Genomic DNA, 17,695 nt, shown 5'->3' on the forward strand with positions numbered 1-17,695 from the left:
GCTTCTAGGCTGGCAATGGCACTGGGTTCAGAGGAACGAGAGCCAGCAACTGGAGTTACAGGAAAAGTTGGAGGACTTGAGACGGGAGAAAAAGTGGTCAAAGGTGTTGCAGGTACAGGTAAATCAGCCACATCAACCCCCAGAGACAAAACCTGACTAACAGAAGCCTTCGCTTCAGCCCTAGCAGTAGCTTTTCTAAGTCTGCAACACTGTTACTTCTCTAAATGTGCATGCAGTGTCTTCCACTTCCCCTTATCCCAGTCCTTACATTTGTCACAGCAAAGTTCCAGTGAGCAAACTTGCTCCCCACATGAACTACATACAGTACAGTGTGATTGTCATACTTGGCTGTCAACCTAGTCTTACAGCCTTTACTACAGTACCTGATGCTACACAGGCTAGAATCTGACATGATTAATCCAATCAAAAATAGTCAAAGTCAGGAAAGTCACAATAAAGAATCCTGAATTAGCTAAGCTAATTAACAGTGGCACGCTACCAAAAAGCACAGAGTACTTCACCAAATGAAGAATATCAGCAACCATCCTGCGAAAACCAAAAAATTCAGAGCTGCCAATGACCAAGAGTCTGGTCATTGACTGGCAGAAACAAACTGAGCTCTTTAGCTGTGTTGTACCTATCCTTCCCCAAAAGTGGGTGGGGCAGTATACCTACACCTAAAACAAAAGAGCGCTACAATGATTTTTGGGCCCTTGCTTTTCTCCCATCTTACAATTATCACAGGCTTTGAAGAGTTATCCAAACATGAAGATATTCCTCACGAATTTCTTTCCTATCTTGAATTAAATTAGTGTTATGAGAGGAAGAGGTAGCAGGATCAACGCCACTATTTTGAAATCCTACGTGGAATGTTTATTCCACAGTGGAGTATTGTCTGCCTCGTACTAACAGCAGCATTGAATGGTTCAACAATTCTTTACCCAAATCTATCTTACAATGCCTACCAAGTATCTGAAAATTGATTATACAGCCCGACCTCTGTAAACTAGCACCCTTGGGACCAGGCCACTGCCAGACTACAGAAAATCCCAGATGGCAAAAATCATTCCTAAAAAAAAAAAAAATTTTATGTAAACAGTCTTGCCAGCTCATTCCACATATATAGTGCTGTGTTATCAAAAGTAGAACAAAGCTTATGAATAATCACTGTCATTTGTCAAGTATAGTTCCTTAGGCAATTCTGGCCTGCTCCATAAGCATCTCTTTGCAAATGCTTACACCTTCCCTATGTCATAGCTTAAGCCTCTTTATAGGCGCACGGTTGAATTCTGATCTCCTGGCACCCTTCAATGTTTTTTGGCACTTCAAACTTTTCTGGCTTTTGTTTTCAGCAAGAACCTAAAATCTGCTGCTTTTGTTTCTTTAAACCTGCACATGTGTGTGTGTGTGACAGAGAGAGAGAGAGAGAAACTATAACCCTGGTTAGGTTATTACACCGACAGATATCCATTTGCAAAAGTCAAGTAATACAGTTGTATTAAGAATAATGATAATTTTAGTAAAACTATTGTTTTATATACTATATATGTAATTATATTTCATGTATTATTATTGTCATATTAGCATATTATAATTTAAGAATATAGCAACCACATGCCATTTGCATTCTGTTAATGTTTACATTCTTAAAATCATCAACTGATTGCATTTTACTGATATCATCACAGCTAATAGTTGCTAAATGAAATGCATTTTGGAGATTCGTTTTTTACATAAATTATCAAAGCTGAATATTATTTATAAATGCAGTACATTAAATGAGTAAAGGTGTGATTTTGGCAGTAACGGATGTTGCTTTTGCCTCTTCCAAACCGTTTTGTAGCTTGTACATTATTTGTTTCTTCTGCCTCAGCAACAACCGTAAATTTAGTTGCATGCTTCAAAATTTTCCTCTCCATTGCGTGAAGGGTGAATAAAGATTTATTTTATTCTTATTTATGGAAATCACCATTGAAAATTAGCAAATTTTTAACAAGTTGATAACTGTAACACATCCCTTAATAAACGTGCTATTATGATAATTGATATCAGCAAACAGCTGTTTCTCAGTTCGATTGTTTATGTGAGCACTTGCTGTTGTTTCTAGGCCTATTTATTAGTTGAAAGCTAACTCAAATATATGCATTATCAATGGTATCTACTGAAACCAAGATAGGCATATAAAGCATAACACAGTGTAATCTACCGAAAATACGTATCGCACTATACACGTGCATTTGCATTTCTGGATTCGCAAAATTTTCATTGGAACTTAAGTAATTTGCATCTGCAATTTTTTCATAGATCTGATTAGAGTACGTACATGTTTTCTTTATTTTATTGAACTGTACCTTTGTTATATGACTTCTGTGACATATGAAGTTTACCTAGTTTACCTTCCTGACAATGACAAAGAAAATGTCAGCCATTAAGTTTACAGTCCCATCATTACTTGGTTTTAAGTTACTGTGAGTGCAAAAGAAAATGGCTGCCAATGAATTAGTATAGGGGCAACATTAGTATAACATACTGTAAATGAGCTAGTGTGAAAAATACCTATTAGGCGATACTGTACTCTATTTGTACGTCAACCAATTATTTCTTTTTTTAAGGGTAATGTATTAAGCTTTTAAATGAAATTAAAGTGCTTTGGGAGCATGATTTGGGTCATATCTGGGGTTTAAATTCTAGAAATAAGTATTTGTAGTGACTCGTACCAAACGTTCGTGATTCCTCCTGACCCACGACAGGTTCTGAAACCTAACCTCGCGAATGTTCGAGGTACAGTCAAACCCCGGTATTTGCGAGGGATGCGCACCACTAACCCCCGCAAGTAGCTAAAATCCACGAATATTTAAAACTCATCTAAAAACACTTATAACTGCCTATTTTGATAGTTCAAAACACCAAAAAACCCTCTAAAAATAATTATACCTTTTTATCACAAAAAATGATTTAGTCATGAAAATATGAAAATACAGTAATTTGTAAATATTTCTCTATGAAAAATACTGCGAATTTTCTGCAAATAATGTGCATATGTTCCATAGAGAAATCTGCGAATAATGTGTATATATGTTCCATAGAGAAATCTGCGAATAGGTGAGTCCGCGAATAATGTGTATTTATGTTCCATAGAGAAATCCATGAATAGGTGAGTCTGCGAAACCAGAACTTCGAATAGGCTAGGGTCGATTATATTACTGTATGATGAAATCATGTTTTTGGATGAAATTTTAATGGTAGCATGATACACAAATATATATGCAAATTAAAAATCTTTTGAATGCTGTATGTTTTTGAGTTTCACAATGTTTTTGTTGAAAATAAATTGTGCTCGTGTATTTACGGAGCAAGGTCCAGTTCCAAGATCCAAAAAAATCCGAAAACTGAAACAACACGTGGCACCTCCCTCATGGCCGCTCAAGAACTAATGGTATCTGATTCAAAAAGATCCCGGACCACAGAGTGTCAGATTTAAGAGATCAGACTGTATTATTGAAAAATGAGATGATTTTACTGCAAACAAAAGGAGATTTTAGCACAAACAACAAACTACATTATGAACAAGAAGACGTGATAGGTAACCCTACAAAATACAAAAATATCCGTGATAAACTGAAGAAAATTACTGAATGATATAACAATGATGATAAAATCAAATTTCTTCCATCTGTTGCTTGTAACCTCCATTTTTAGAACTTTGTTCTGGTATTTATAAAAATATATGGTGATTTTATTTAAACTTAATTTTCTTGTAACCATATCTATAAGATTTATTACATATGAAAAGTGCAACTACTTTTTGCTTTGAGTCAAATATCTAATAGAAGCTGTTGCCTACAGTTTATTTATGTCACCCTAAAATACTCTCACACTAACATGTTTACAAGATGATACTGGCAGACATTTTTAATAACAAGCAAGATCACATTTACTTTATAATTTGTGGCATATGTAAGATTAATAATGATCCGATTCAAAATTGAAATCACCACTGTACTTATGTGCCACAATAATATGCTGAAAATATGTCATATTGACAGAGAAAGCATATCTACAGCTAAGAAGACATTGTCTGGAGCCTCGATGGCTCGGTTGGTAGAGCAGCAACCTCAGACTTCGTAGAAGTCTGTGGCGAGGGTTCAATCCCTGCAGCCGACCATCAGAGAAGGCGGACACTTTGCTATCCGTGTAGACACCCTGGGATTACGTATGTAATCAACAGATAGGTTTGCTGAAAGCAAATGGGTGTTACAGACCAATACACACACAAACAAAGCCACTCCAACATCTTCTAAAAAACATAACAGACACCTCACACGTCTCAAACTGTCAACCTAACTGCCCAGTTCTCCTCGCTGCTGGGAGAAAGGGAGCTGGGATTTAGTATAATACATGTACAGATTCGTTACTGGGGTCTAAGCGATATCAGGCAGGGCAGCTGATCAAGGCTACGCCCTACCCCACCGCCAAATCAAAGTCCTTCAAAAGAAAGGCAGTGTGCTTACCCCATATAAAAATAGGGAAAAAAAAGCACGTTAAAACGAAGAAGAAGAAGACATTGTCTGACTAGCACAAAATTTTGGGTAAATGAATCTTGATATACTTTGCATACATCTGAAATGTTATTCCATTTTCTCCTGAAGAATTCCTGTGACCATCTCTGCAATTAAAAGCTGCACAACGTACCATTATGATAAAGAAAAAATCACAAAACACATTAAGTGCCTATAAATTTTCACTTTTCCCAGGTTTCTGATGATGGCTGCAAGGCTCTGCAGCAACATCCTGGTGGCAGCACATTAACTATGTAGAACTAGTATACAGATAACTTCTCCAGTTATTACTGACCCTCTATGATTTGTCTTAAACATAGAAGTCTTCCAAAACCCATCATGTCATCTAAGAATCCCATAATGTATGACCAGGCTCTGAATAAGCAAAAGTTTATGAAAACTGTAAAAGTAGTTATCTGTAAAATGTGACTAAAAGTATATTTCCTAATACAGTGGTTTTTGAAAAAACTGACAGTGGTGATAGAAACTGGATTCTTCTTCTTGAGCATCAAATATACATTAATATAAAATTATGAAACATTTTGATATTTACATTACCTAGGTTAATCTGTCCTTTTTAAACAATCATCTTCTTTCATTACATTATACTGTACAGCTTCTACCATTCAGTTTACAAAATGAAATTTAAAGATAACCTCAAGAAATTACAAGACTTGAATCTTTTTTTTGAGATTCAATATAGTTTGTAAATTGTATGAATTAGTGTTTACAGATGCTGACAGAATAATACATTTATGTATTACTTGGTTTTCTCAAAGAAAGCTGTATGCTCAAGTAATATGCTATAATGTATATTTATGTATAATAAATCACCTTAAAACAATAAACAACTCATAGTAGGACATGAACCCCTAACTAGCTCCACCTTCAAGTCCAAATCAACAACCAGTGGATCATTACATCACTATTTAGGATCTGATATTCAGAGATGAAATGGCTTTATCTTACATGCTTTTCCATTTTGATCCTGGCTAGTTATAATAGCTAAAATGATTTGCTTAAAAAAAGCAAAGCAATAAACTAATGAATGTAAGTCTCCATACATTAATACTGATACTTTAAATTTTTGCAATTGGTAGTTGAAATAAATTACATGATATCTGCATTTGCACTGGGATTGTTAAATAATACCTTACAAGCTAAAAAATTTTCTTTAAAAATAAAAAACCAATGCCTTTTTGCACTTAAAAATAAAACAGTAAAATATTTAGCAAAAAGAATAGTCTCTACTAAAACTTTGTAAAACTCACCAAAATAAAACAGTAAAAATATTTAGCAAAAAGAATAGTCTCTACTAAAACTTTGTAAAACTCACCAAGTTGTGTAATTAGATCCAGTGTAGAAACCATCTTTTGACTGACCAAATGCAATCACTGATTTTGTTGATACCAATGAATTGATAATGTCCTCACCAAATACTGCATAGGCTAATGATTTTTTTATGGAATCATCAAGGTAATGTAGTTCTTCAAAAGTGGTGTTGACATGGGGAAAAGTCGAATAAGTAATGTCCAGGTCTGAGGTCAAGTAGCAAACAGGTCGCCACTGCACGTATGCACCTGTGCTATTTACACGAGAAAGGTTGGTTGTAATCATGTCTATCTGAAAAAGAAAACAAGGAAATATATCTACAAATACTATAGTTTTGTTAAGAACCATGCATACCATAGAAAATATGATTAAAATAATTTTAGCCATGTCCTGTTCTAAAATAATCATCCAAAGTCTGTCATTGGCCTAATAATGAAATGAAGCTTTGGTAAGGAATCTAATCTTTAGTCCTAAAAATAGCAATGAATGAAGATCCATTTCAATATCAAACCTACAAAAAAGAAAAATTTTAAGAGTTCATCCAAATTCAACAGATAGTGACAGGTGAGACTCAGATTTGACCCTTTTTATATTTTTTACCAAATTCCTAATTTAAGACAAAATTTAAAGGTATTTCTTGAGAAACCTTAATAATTCTTATGACTGGTTTCAGCTAAAAAAAGAATAACTACCAAATCTATGTAAATTTACTGGCATCTTTCCCAATAGAAATCAAATATACATTCAAATTATAAAGAATCTAGTCAATTTGTTTGTCACAAAAGTAAAAAAGAATTTAATATTACAGCAATTATTATTGAATTATACAGTATTACAATTACTGTACTGCTATTATTAAATTGAGCACATTCATATGAAACAAGGCAAAATGCTCAACTTGGTAAACAAACTAGAAAGCTCAGTGAAAAATCACAAATTTTTAATCAATTTGTATTTTTCATAACATACAAACCTGAGGCCTTTACATTTGGAAATTCTCCTGTGCAGGTGGAATACTGGTTATGAAAAAATTCTGTGTAACAGCATCAAGGCATGGCAGAGAAGTGCAAAGCATCACCCAATGTGATCAATGAGTGGGCAGAGCCTCATCTCGTTTGCCCCCAAGAATCCCATGATGCAGCCAATGATCTTCTAGCCCAGGGAAAACTGAATGAGGGGTGGCTGAGGTGGGCTGTTACATAAAGGCCTCAGGTTTGTATATTACAAAAAAACACAAAATGATTAAAAATTTGTGATTTGTTCCCATATGAATACAAACCTTCGGCCTTTACATTGGAAGGCTTACTTATTGGTGGGAGGAAAAGTAAGTAATGACTGATTGTAGGTCAGGCTCACCTGGGCTCACTTCCTGACCAAATGGAATATAAGAAGGAGTTTGTTGGAATATAGGAAGGAGTTGAAAGCCTCTGACTAAGAGGAGTAAAGGTTTTCCTAGAAGCCCGACATCTGGGCTTTTGCCATGAAGGGAATATGATTCCACAATGTGCCAAGAACAAGAGGATTTGTATCTATTGTAAACCCCACAATAGGTTTAACTACCTTAATCTAAGAAGAAAATACTCTGTTTGGTGTCGTTCTATTTCTGAAATTAGCTCATTGTATGAAAAGTACAGAAAAGAACGATGTCCAATTCACTTTTATCTAAGAGAGATCCATGCTGAATGTTGTTCTCTTCACTGCTTGCCAGGAGCAGAGAAGGGAATAAAACCATTCACCACAATCACCATTCCTTCTACACCAACATCCAGGCCAGATAAAATATGTCCACAAGGAGCACTGGTAAGTTAGACAACTTGTTGGGCAGCCGCCACTGGACCCAAGGAATAACTGTCCAAGGACCTATGAGTGATGTCCTCAAGTAAAAAGGGGTAAAGATGGTCTGATGATTCCACATACCAGCCCTCAAAACTCTTTGAACCGATAGATTCTTCTTAAAAACGATGGAAGGGCCGAGACGCCTGATATCATGAGCCCTAGGTCGTAATGGGCTGTCAACTACATAAGACGAAGAAGTATATGCACTTCTGATAACCTCCTGTAGCCAGAAGGAGATGGTAATCATGGAAACTTCCTTCTTGTTCAGGCCAGTAATAACAAAAAGCCTTCAGCACCCAGGTCTGGGGTACCGAGTCCTTTTAAGGTAGTAGCATGGTGCCCGAACTGGACATATGAGCACTGCACTAGGATCATCATTACCAATAAAATCTGCAAGGAATGGAATTGAGAAGGACTCGAATCTGTAACCACAAACCGATGGATTCTGAGTCTTGGCAACTAATTCTGGGACAAATTCCAAAGACACTAAACTCCAGCCCCATGAATGTTTAACCTCAGCAGAGAGGTCATGAAGCTCCCCAACTCTCTTGACAGATGCTAAGGCCAGTAAAAATACCATCTTGAGAGTTAAAGCCCTATCTGAAGAAGCCCGTAAAGGCTCATACAGGGCACGGATAAGGCTGCTCAGAACCAGCATCAAATCCCAGCTAGGAGGTTTGAGTTCCCAGAGGGACAAGACTGCTCAAAACTTCATAGGAGCATAGAAGTCTCCCATGAATTTGAGAGATCCACTCCTTTTAGATGAAGAACTAGTCCAAAGCAGCCCTATAGCTCTTAACGGCGGACACAAAGGAGCTTTTTCCTACATAGGAAAATAAGAAAGTCCGCTACTTGCTGAATAGTAGTTCCGACCAGAGAGAAACCCCGTTTAAGACAACAATCACAGTAGACTGCCCACTTCCCCTGGTACACAGCTGTTGATGATTTCCTAAGATATTCGGACATCTCTGACGCTGTCCTGCAAGAAAAGCCTTTCGCTCACAAAGATACTGGATAGTCTCCAACTGTGAAGGGACAAAGACTTGACGGACTGACGATCTCTTTTAACGTAAGGCTGGCAAAGTAGATTGTGCCAAGGGGGGAATGTCTTTGGAGTTTCTGTCAGCAGAGTTAGAAGGTCCAGGTACCACTCGGAGTGTGGCCACAAGGGAGCTACCAAAGTCATCCTGAGGTTCCAGGAAGACACTGCCCTGTTGATTACCTGCCGAATCAGGCAAAAGGGTGGAATGGCACAAATGTCCAGGTTGTCCCATGGATGTTGAAAGGTGTCTTCTGCCACTGCCCAAGGATCCAAAACTATTGAGGAGAATACTTCCAGTTTCCTGTTGAAACAGGTAGCAAATAGATGCACCACCAGTGTCCCCAAAGGAGAAACAACCTTTCTGCCACTTCCTGGTGCAATAACCACTCTGTCCCCAAGACTTGACTTTGACGACTCAATATGTCCGGAATGTACCTGGCTGACAGAATCACTGAGTGGTTTATAGCCCACTGACGTAACTGGACCGTCAATTCATGAAGATGGTGAGAGACTAGTTGCCCCAGCTTGTTTATGTAAGCCACTACCGTGGTGTTGTCAGACACCACAACCACAGAATGACCTGCTACCTGACCCTGAAACTCCTGGAGGGCTAAAAAGGTCGCTTTCAGCTCCAGGACATCGATGTGAAGATGTTTTTCTTCCGGGTTCTAAACTCCAGAAATCAAAAGATCCTCCATATGAGCCCCCAACCCTTGGTCAAGGTGTCCAAGAAGGGAAGGATCTCTGGAAGAGGAGCATGAAGGGGCATCCCTGTGGTCAGGTTTCCATCGACCAGCCACCATGCCAAGTCCTGTCTCACTTCCTGTGATAGAGGGAAGCGGAAGAATGGAGAATCCCTCACCAGGGACCAAAACTCTTTCAATCTCCACTGTAAAGGGCGAAGGTGAAGTCGGCCGTGAGGGACGAGCTTCTCTAAAGAAGACAGGTGACCCAGAATGACTTGCCACTGACATGCAGGCTGTTTCCATTTCAATAAGAATGATCTCATGATCGTCTTGAACTTCTCTATTCTCTGGTCTGAAGGAAAGACCTTCAACACGACTGTGTCTATCAACATACCCAGGTAAAGGGTCCTTTGGCTGGGAACAAGGTTCGACTTCTCCATATTTATCACAACCCCAAGGCTGACAAAACTGAAGAAGATGGTCTCTGTCCTGGATCAACTTTACCCGAGAACTTGCTAGTACCAGCCAGTCGTCAAGGTATCTGATAATGCGAATCCCTTGAGAATGAGCCCAAGTCAAAACCAGAGTGAGCACCCTTGTGAACACCTGAGGAACAATTGAGAGGACGAAGCATAGAACCTTGAACTGATAAACTGTCCCTCCCAGAATGAAGCAAAGGTACTTGCGAAACGACAGGTGGATTGGGATCTGGAAGTAAGCATCCTTTAGGCCTATTGTCAACATTAAGTCATTCTGTCTGATACCAGCTAGAACTGGACAGGGAGTTTCCATTTTGAAACGAGTCTTCCTGATGAACAGATTCAGAGTTGACAGGTCTATCACCGGTCTCCAGGTGCCTGATGCCTTCGCTACCAGGGAAACTCGACTGTAGAAACCCATGGAAGGATCCTTTACTACTTCCACACCTCCCTTCTCCATCATCTCCCTCACTTCATTCTGGAGAGCCAGATCCTTTGGCGAGCCTGGAAAGTATGTCCTCTGATGGAGAGGACAATATGTGAGAGGAGGACAAAAGTCAAAAGGGAGTAGATATCCTACCCGAAGAACATCTACAACCCAATCTTCCACTCCTAGTTGCTGCCAAGTTGCCCAGTGGCTCACCAGACAATCCACTACCAATGGCAGCGGATGGGGAGGGGCACCCTCTCTAGTGCTTCCCTCCTCTAGCTCTACTTCTGCCTCCCCATGTGCCTCTAGATGGTCACAGCTGAAAGGGACACTGCTGAGAGGAGGTCTTAGATGTCTTAGGAGACAAATGTCACTCCCTATGAGGACCCGCTGAAGTCGGAGTTTTCCTCTGCAAAGTGGCTGCCTCACTCTCTGTTGGAACGAGCAGGACCCTGGAGATTTAAGAGACGACTTGCAGAACCAGCCGGTCGGTGTTGTCAGCTCTTCGCCTATCAACTGCAGCCTGAACCAGGTCCTTCGGAAAAAGGGAAGAAGCTTCCAATAAGGTTCCATTCCTTAATGCTAGCATGGACTTCGGGCTGATATATCTAGGCACGCTAGAAAGAGTGGAGTCCCTCCACTTTAGTAGCCAGTTAGCCCCCACATATTAGCCAGTAAGTGGGTCAGAAAAGAAATGGTCTTGCCCCCAGACTGAAGAAGACGAAACAAGGATGCACACCCCTTAGAATCCTTCGAGAAGGCTGTCAACGAAATCTTACCTACTGCCATAGACCCCAAGTCTAGCCAAGACATTGCTTGTAAGGCTATAGAAGCCAAAACCTCCACAGATGCTGCCTCCTGAAAGGCAAAAGAAGTGCTGTCCCCTTAAATTGATTTAAAGAAAGATTCCGACACAACCTAACGAAGTCCGAATCCAATTGTCTGGGCTGTAGGCCAACTCTTGGGGTGGCACAAAAACGCCTGTACCTATGAAGAGGAGGTGGCAGTAACTTGAGTGATAGCCCAGAATATAGTAAATTGTCCTTTCCACAGATATGAGCATCCACTTGTTCTAAGGCAAAATCAGCAAGTTCAGCCAAGTGTAATCTTACCGAGGTCTTTGCTTCTTTTTTGGGGCCTAAGAACTTCACAAAGCCTGAAGACCAGTCTGAAAGGGCAGTACATTAGTAGTAGTTTCCTCCCAGTCATTGTACTTTCTAATCATCTCAACAACTTCAATGTATGTCTTGGCCAACTCATTAGTGTCGTCAAGATCAAGCTGAAGACAGTCTTCCAATTCCAAACCTCTAGAACTGACATCAGCTCGATCCAGCGAATCTCCAACTTGAACTTCATCCCTTTGATGACCGGAGTTTATGTACATTCAGGACCTAAAACCCTCAAGGGTGGTGCAAAAGGATGAGAATCTGAATAATCAAACTAATTCTTAGGATGAAATGAAGAGTTTTGTTTAAATCTCTTTGAATCCCCAAGAAGTCGAAGGAACTGGAGATGGAGGCCAAAAAGCAAAAGGATCCCGAGGAGAAGCAGGTCAGTGAAGTGTACATGGACAGTCAGGAAAGTAATGTTTAGGAGAATGCTCCCTACTAAGATAGTGAAAAGGAGAACAACCTTTCACATATGAGCGCTGCCGAGGTTGCTGTTGTGGCTGAGCTGGGCTTCTGTAGTGTGAGGGAGTTGTCGCGGCCGTGTGATCGCAGCCGAGACTGATGTTGCAGCCGTAAATGAGAAGATTCCTGTGGAGAAGAGTCACGTCCTTGAGACCGATGCAGTGAGATACTGATTCAGGTGAAGCATGACGTGGATGAACGGCCTTATGTGCATGAATGTTGAAAACTGTTAATAACTAAATTTCGATAATTCACTGAAATTCAGCGGTCGCATGCCCCTTCAGTGAAAATGGGATCTAACAAACCATTGTTATTATGAGAACACAAGGAAAATTACTTGCAAAATGTGGTGAAATAGTGACCATGCTGGGAAATAAAAGTGGTGACAGTGAACAGTGCAAGTCTTTGAAAATAGAAAGGTAATGGAGTAATATCTGATAATTATGGTGGTGTATCTGTAAACACTACCTTCTTCTGTCTGTCAGACTAAAGACTGGTGAACATGGGAACATCTGGGACACAAATATAAGACACGTATAGTATACGACTGATGGGACTGATAAATAAGCCGCAAAAATGATGAACATAACTGGAAATATCTATATTCTTTGGGAAAGCAAGCTTCTATAGATAAAGAGGTAAACAAAGACTGCCAAATAATACCTACCTCCGAGGACTAAAAGATAATTCATTAAAACGCAAGTAATGAGGTTTCAGAAACTGAAGCAATGATTTTACACAATTTTTTCCAAACATTGTATCACTATAAGGCATGGAACAGAAAGTTAATACTGCTATGGGGTAATACCATACAATATTAAAGATAAAAACAGGCTTACATTAAAAACACCAGGAGAATATTCATCATCTAAACTCTTCACCGTCTCATACTGGAATCCTTTTTCAATAAAATCCCTATGTTCCATGGAAAAAAGGACCAAATCCATTGCCCAGCGTGGATTAGAAAAACCAGAAATAGGAGCAGCACCTTCTTCATTTGAAGTTTCTCTGCAAGTAAAAAAAAAAAATTCACAAAAAGCTAAAATAAACTGATAGTGCAATCACCTATTCACCATGCTGTTTATCAATCAATTTACAGAGGTAGTGCCGAGACCTTCATTAATCATATTTAACATCAAACATTTTTAATTTATATAGTGATAGCCTCTATGTTCCTCTGCATTTATATTACTGACCAAAATTTTTATTAATAATAAGCTACATAAGTTATATTTACACAGTAAAAATTACTTCTACATATGGAAGGAATACCACAAAGTATTATTAATAAACTTTATTGTACAATGATAATGAACCACTTATCTTAAATAATTCTTTCGTTTCATATAACCTGTGATAGCAGAGCACCTTCAGAAAAGCTCATGCATGTAAAGACATAAACATGAAAGGGGCCAAACTTGTGATGTACTGTTTTGCTCTACCATATACTGTACTACATTCTGAACTGGCAGTAAGCAAGTATTCTACCTTCTCTTGACATCCCCCTCATATTATTAAGTAAGCCAGACATGTCCCATTTAACTAACTAAAACTAAAGTATATAAAAATCAACTACTGCTATAAAAAAATCTGCAACATACAGTATATATTTAGTAACATGGTTTAGATATATTCATGATCAGAAATTTTAAAGATTTTGCAAAATACAAACACTACCCTACTGACAAACAAGTTGTTCCGAGCGGCTGTTTGTATCTTCAATTGTTCATAAGTTGATTTTTAATATGTAATGCATAATTTTTTTTGATGTTTACATTCCCAAGTTAACGCAGTGGTCACTGATTATCCCCTTCTCTTTCAGGAGTTTTTGCTAAAATATGTAAAAAATTTAGCAAGTTTTTTATTTTTCTTAGTTCTGTAAGAGTTCATATGTAGGGCATAATTTTTTGTGAAAAAATATTAAAACTCAGAAAGATATTGAACTTTGAAATGTCATGTTTACATTCCCAAGTTAACTCTGAGTCACAGATTATGCTTTTTTCACTGTATTTTTACATCATCCGGTATTATAAAGAATTACTTTGAATGTTAGGAAGGTAAAAAGATGAAAATATTTAGATTCATGCAACATTCAAAATTGATTATTTTTTCCATGCTTTGAAAGTTATGAATTTGAGAGAATTTTCAGGACATCTGACATTGGCAGTTCATAAAATAAACAGTGACATCTATTGACAAATATACATACTAAATATAGAAAATGGTTAATATACACAATGGGAATTCATTACAGACCGAATTAAATCGGGAAGATAGAAATTGGTAAGATATATTTTATGAGTATGAACGAGTATCTTGTGATTTTCAGAAGAATACATGGTAGTTAATCACGAGAATACTCAGGATAATCAGGGAAGGAGTTGAAGGAACGGGTTCTTCTTCCTTATGTTCTTCTGTTATTTGCAAAAATTCTTACTAGCAGAATAGGCACTCCAAATAAAATCTGAACTTGTGACCCTGTCTGTTTGTCTCTATGAATGTAAGTAGGGTGGTGTCTGTAATGTACTATTTAATCAAATACAATACATATCAAATATGGGTAGAATTAAACCTATGTCTTCAAACTATACATACAATGACACTGACCTCCTCTACAAAATATAGTCACTTATTGCATATCACAAGTTTAAATAAAACTTGTTCATTTTAGCCCTTAAACGCCGACTGGACGTATCGTAAGACAACTAAAATTGTCTGTCGGGTGACAGGTGGACGTACCGTACGTCGACTACAAAAAATTTCAACCTTCGGTCAACTTTGACTCAACCGAAATGGTCGAAAAACGCAATTGTAAGCTAAAACTTTTACATTCTAGTAATATTCAATCATTTACCTTCATTTTGCAACAAATTGGAAGTCTCTAGCACAATATTTCGATTTATGGTGAATTTTTTAAAAAACTTTTTTCTTACGTCCGCGCTGTAACTTGGCCGAACATCTCAGAAATTCTTTCATCACTTTGTCGTTAATGTTTGCACCATTTTATGTTAGTCGTTACATAAAGTTTTATATATGAAAATGTGTGCAATTTCATGTAGAATACAACAAAAAATAACTCATGGTTGTAGCTTTTATCAGTTTTGAAATATTTTCATATAAATCACGATAAGTGCCAAAATTTCAACCTTCGGTCATCTTTGACTCGACCAAAATGGTCGAAAAATGCAATTGTAAGCTAAAACTCTTACAGTCTAGTAATATTCAATCATTTACCTTCATTTTGCAACAAATTGGAAGTCTCTAGCACAATATTTCGATTTATGGTGAATTTTTGAAAAAAAACTTTTTCCTTACGTCCGCGTGGTAACTTGGCCGAACATTTCAGAAATTCTTTCATCACTGTCATAATGTTTGCACCGTTTTATATTAGTCATTACATAAAGTTTTATATGTGAAAATGTGCGCAATTTCATGTAGAATACAACAAAAAATAATTTATGGTTGTAGCTTTTATCAGTTTTGAAATATTTTCATATAAATCACGATAAGCAGAAAAAATTCGACCCGAAATGGTCGAAAACTGCAATTTTAAGCTGAAACACTTACAGTCTAGTAATATTCAATCAATTACCTTCATTTTGCAACAAACGGGGAGTCTCTAGCACAATATTTTGATTTATGGTGAATTTTTGAAAAAAACTTTTTTTTACGTCCGCTCGTTACAGTCATGCATCATTTTGTGATAATATTTTCTCTGTGTTGCTTTGATCGTTTTACAATTTGTTATATACCAAAATCATCGCAATTTAGTGTACAATACAAAGAAAAAAAATAACTCATTAGCTATAACCGTTTTGCTCACAGCGCGATTTGTATACAATTATATATGATATTTTTTTTTTTGCGCTGTCATATATTTCAATATTTATATATGATAATGATTCTGATGGTTGCATACTAAACTTCAGGCAATAGCAAAAAAAGGAGCCACAAATGAACTCTTAATCTTGAAAACTAAGCGTGCTGTGATTTTTTGAAAACAACTTTTTTTCCGCTTCGGCGCTAACTCCCGAACGCCACCGGCATACGGCAGACACTTTTGTAAATAAAGGCTCGGCGTTTAAGGGTTAATGAGGGCAAATATTTATAGCGATACGTTTTATTAACGCGATCATTTTGATTTAACACACATTTACTCGAATCATTTTCAAATCAGTCCAAAGTGGAAATGATGCCACAAACAGACATGCTACATAGCAGACCAAATGAGAGCAAAAAATGACTGCACAAAGTGCAGAAGTTAAATACATTAAAGTGAAAACTCATGTTTTTATTGTTGTTTCTGTGACCTAATGTATTATTTATTTAAATGTTATAGTAATATAATATTTCTTTAAAATTATGGTAATATAACCTTCAAAATAAACTCTCTTTTTAATATTGTTTTTTACAGGAAAATTATGTTTAAGTAACATGATTTTAAAAAACACAACCTCTTCAAGAACATTTTATAGTAAACATACTTCCAATCATAGTGCCAAAAATCTGTAAGTTTTCAACACAAGTAATATGGTCATCATTAGCATTTTAATCTTGTGCAGTTCTTGTCTGCATTAAGTCTTCAACTTCTCTTCATAACCTAGGCTGGCCAACTGGTTGGCATTCTGCTATTTCTCTGACTTAATTGCTTTTCTCTACTCCTTTCCATGTTCCCACACTGATGCATTTTTTTAATTACCAATCGAATTCCCAGCCACTGAACCTCATGCCTCTAAGCTACTTCCTCGTTGTGATGTCTTTCCAACATACCCCAATTAGGAATCTAAATTTTGCCATCCTGTTCTTTTAAATAATGAACATTTTTTTCTTTTTTAAAGTGAAACGCCTTGACTTTCTATAGCAGACCAAGTCTAATACTGTATATGCAGCAGATAGTGTTTTGAGCTATGTCTTGTTGTAGAGGTAGTGTTAATGGCCATGCAGTGTGTTGGTTTATGAGAAATGTTTCTGAGGCAGTCTTGGGGAAATCACTGTGGCAGTTCAAATTTGTTAGTGTGAATTAAGTTATGAATGCATATCTATATTTTTAACAGCTTGAATTTTGGTGTGTTATTTTCATTTTTACAGTTAATACGAAGGGAAGGGGAACTCATGATATTTGGTGCTAGCTACCAGACATTTGTGGAAGGCATAGCTGAAGACTTTGGCTAAATCAACTTGATAACAATGAACAGAGCTGCAAGAGCAAAGGTCACCTCATGCTTTACTTTCAACTTTTTAACCTTGTCTTGTATGTCACGAATAAAGAAACCTGGGTGTGGATTTTATCTCATGTGCCCTATGTTTAATGAAACTTTCATGTGTTTCACATGTGCTGTTGGGCTATAGAGGTTAACAAGATTACTAATGGTAGAAGCATGAGCAATAAATGGATGACATCTTTCCAAACCTCCTACTACGAAGCACTGGTCTACGATTGAAAAAGAAAAATTATTGCCTGAGCATACCAGAGGCAATCTAGCTACTCTACTTAACATCCTGTGGTTGACATTCATAAAATCAAACTTACTTGGTAACATTTAAAATGAGATGATCCAGAATTATACCAAATTGTCCTGAGTTTGGAGTATGAATCAGATGTGGTAATACAGAACTTCTACCATCTTCACCATACACCATTACCTGTAAACAAAACATAGTGGTATTTACTTCATAGATTTCATAAGTAGCACATGAATG

General features: G+C 37.4%; 1 protein-coding gene across 1 annotated transcript in view; it reads right to left on the reverse strand.

The window, feature by feature from the left end:
• LOC136852862 (glycosylated lysosomal membrane protein-like) overlaps positions 1-17,695 on the reverse strand; it is a 61,191-nt gene that overhangs the window by 11,591 nt on the left and 31,905 nt on the right. The window contains exons 4-6 of the mRNA XM_067127770.1: positions 17,526-17,638; positions 12,835-13,003; positions 5,896-6,182 (exon numbers count right to left, since the gene is read on the reverse strand). Coding sequence (XP_066983871.1) covers positions 5,896-6,182; positions 12,835-13,003; positions 17,526-17,638 — 569 coding nt within the window. The remainder of the gene's footprint in view (positions 1-5,895; positions 6,183-12,834; positions 13,004-17,525; positions 17,639-17,695) is intronic.

This window comes from Macrobrachium rosenbergii, chromosome 3, assembly GCF_040412425.1.
Source record: "Macrobrachium rosenbergii isolate ZJJX-2024 chromosome 3, ASM4041242v1, whole genome shotgun sequence".
Taxonomy (NCBI): domain Eukaryota; kingdom Metazoa; phylum Arthropoda; class Malacostraca; order Decapoda; family Palaemonidae; genus Macrobrachium; species Macrobrachium rosenbergii.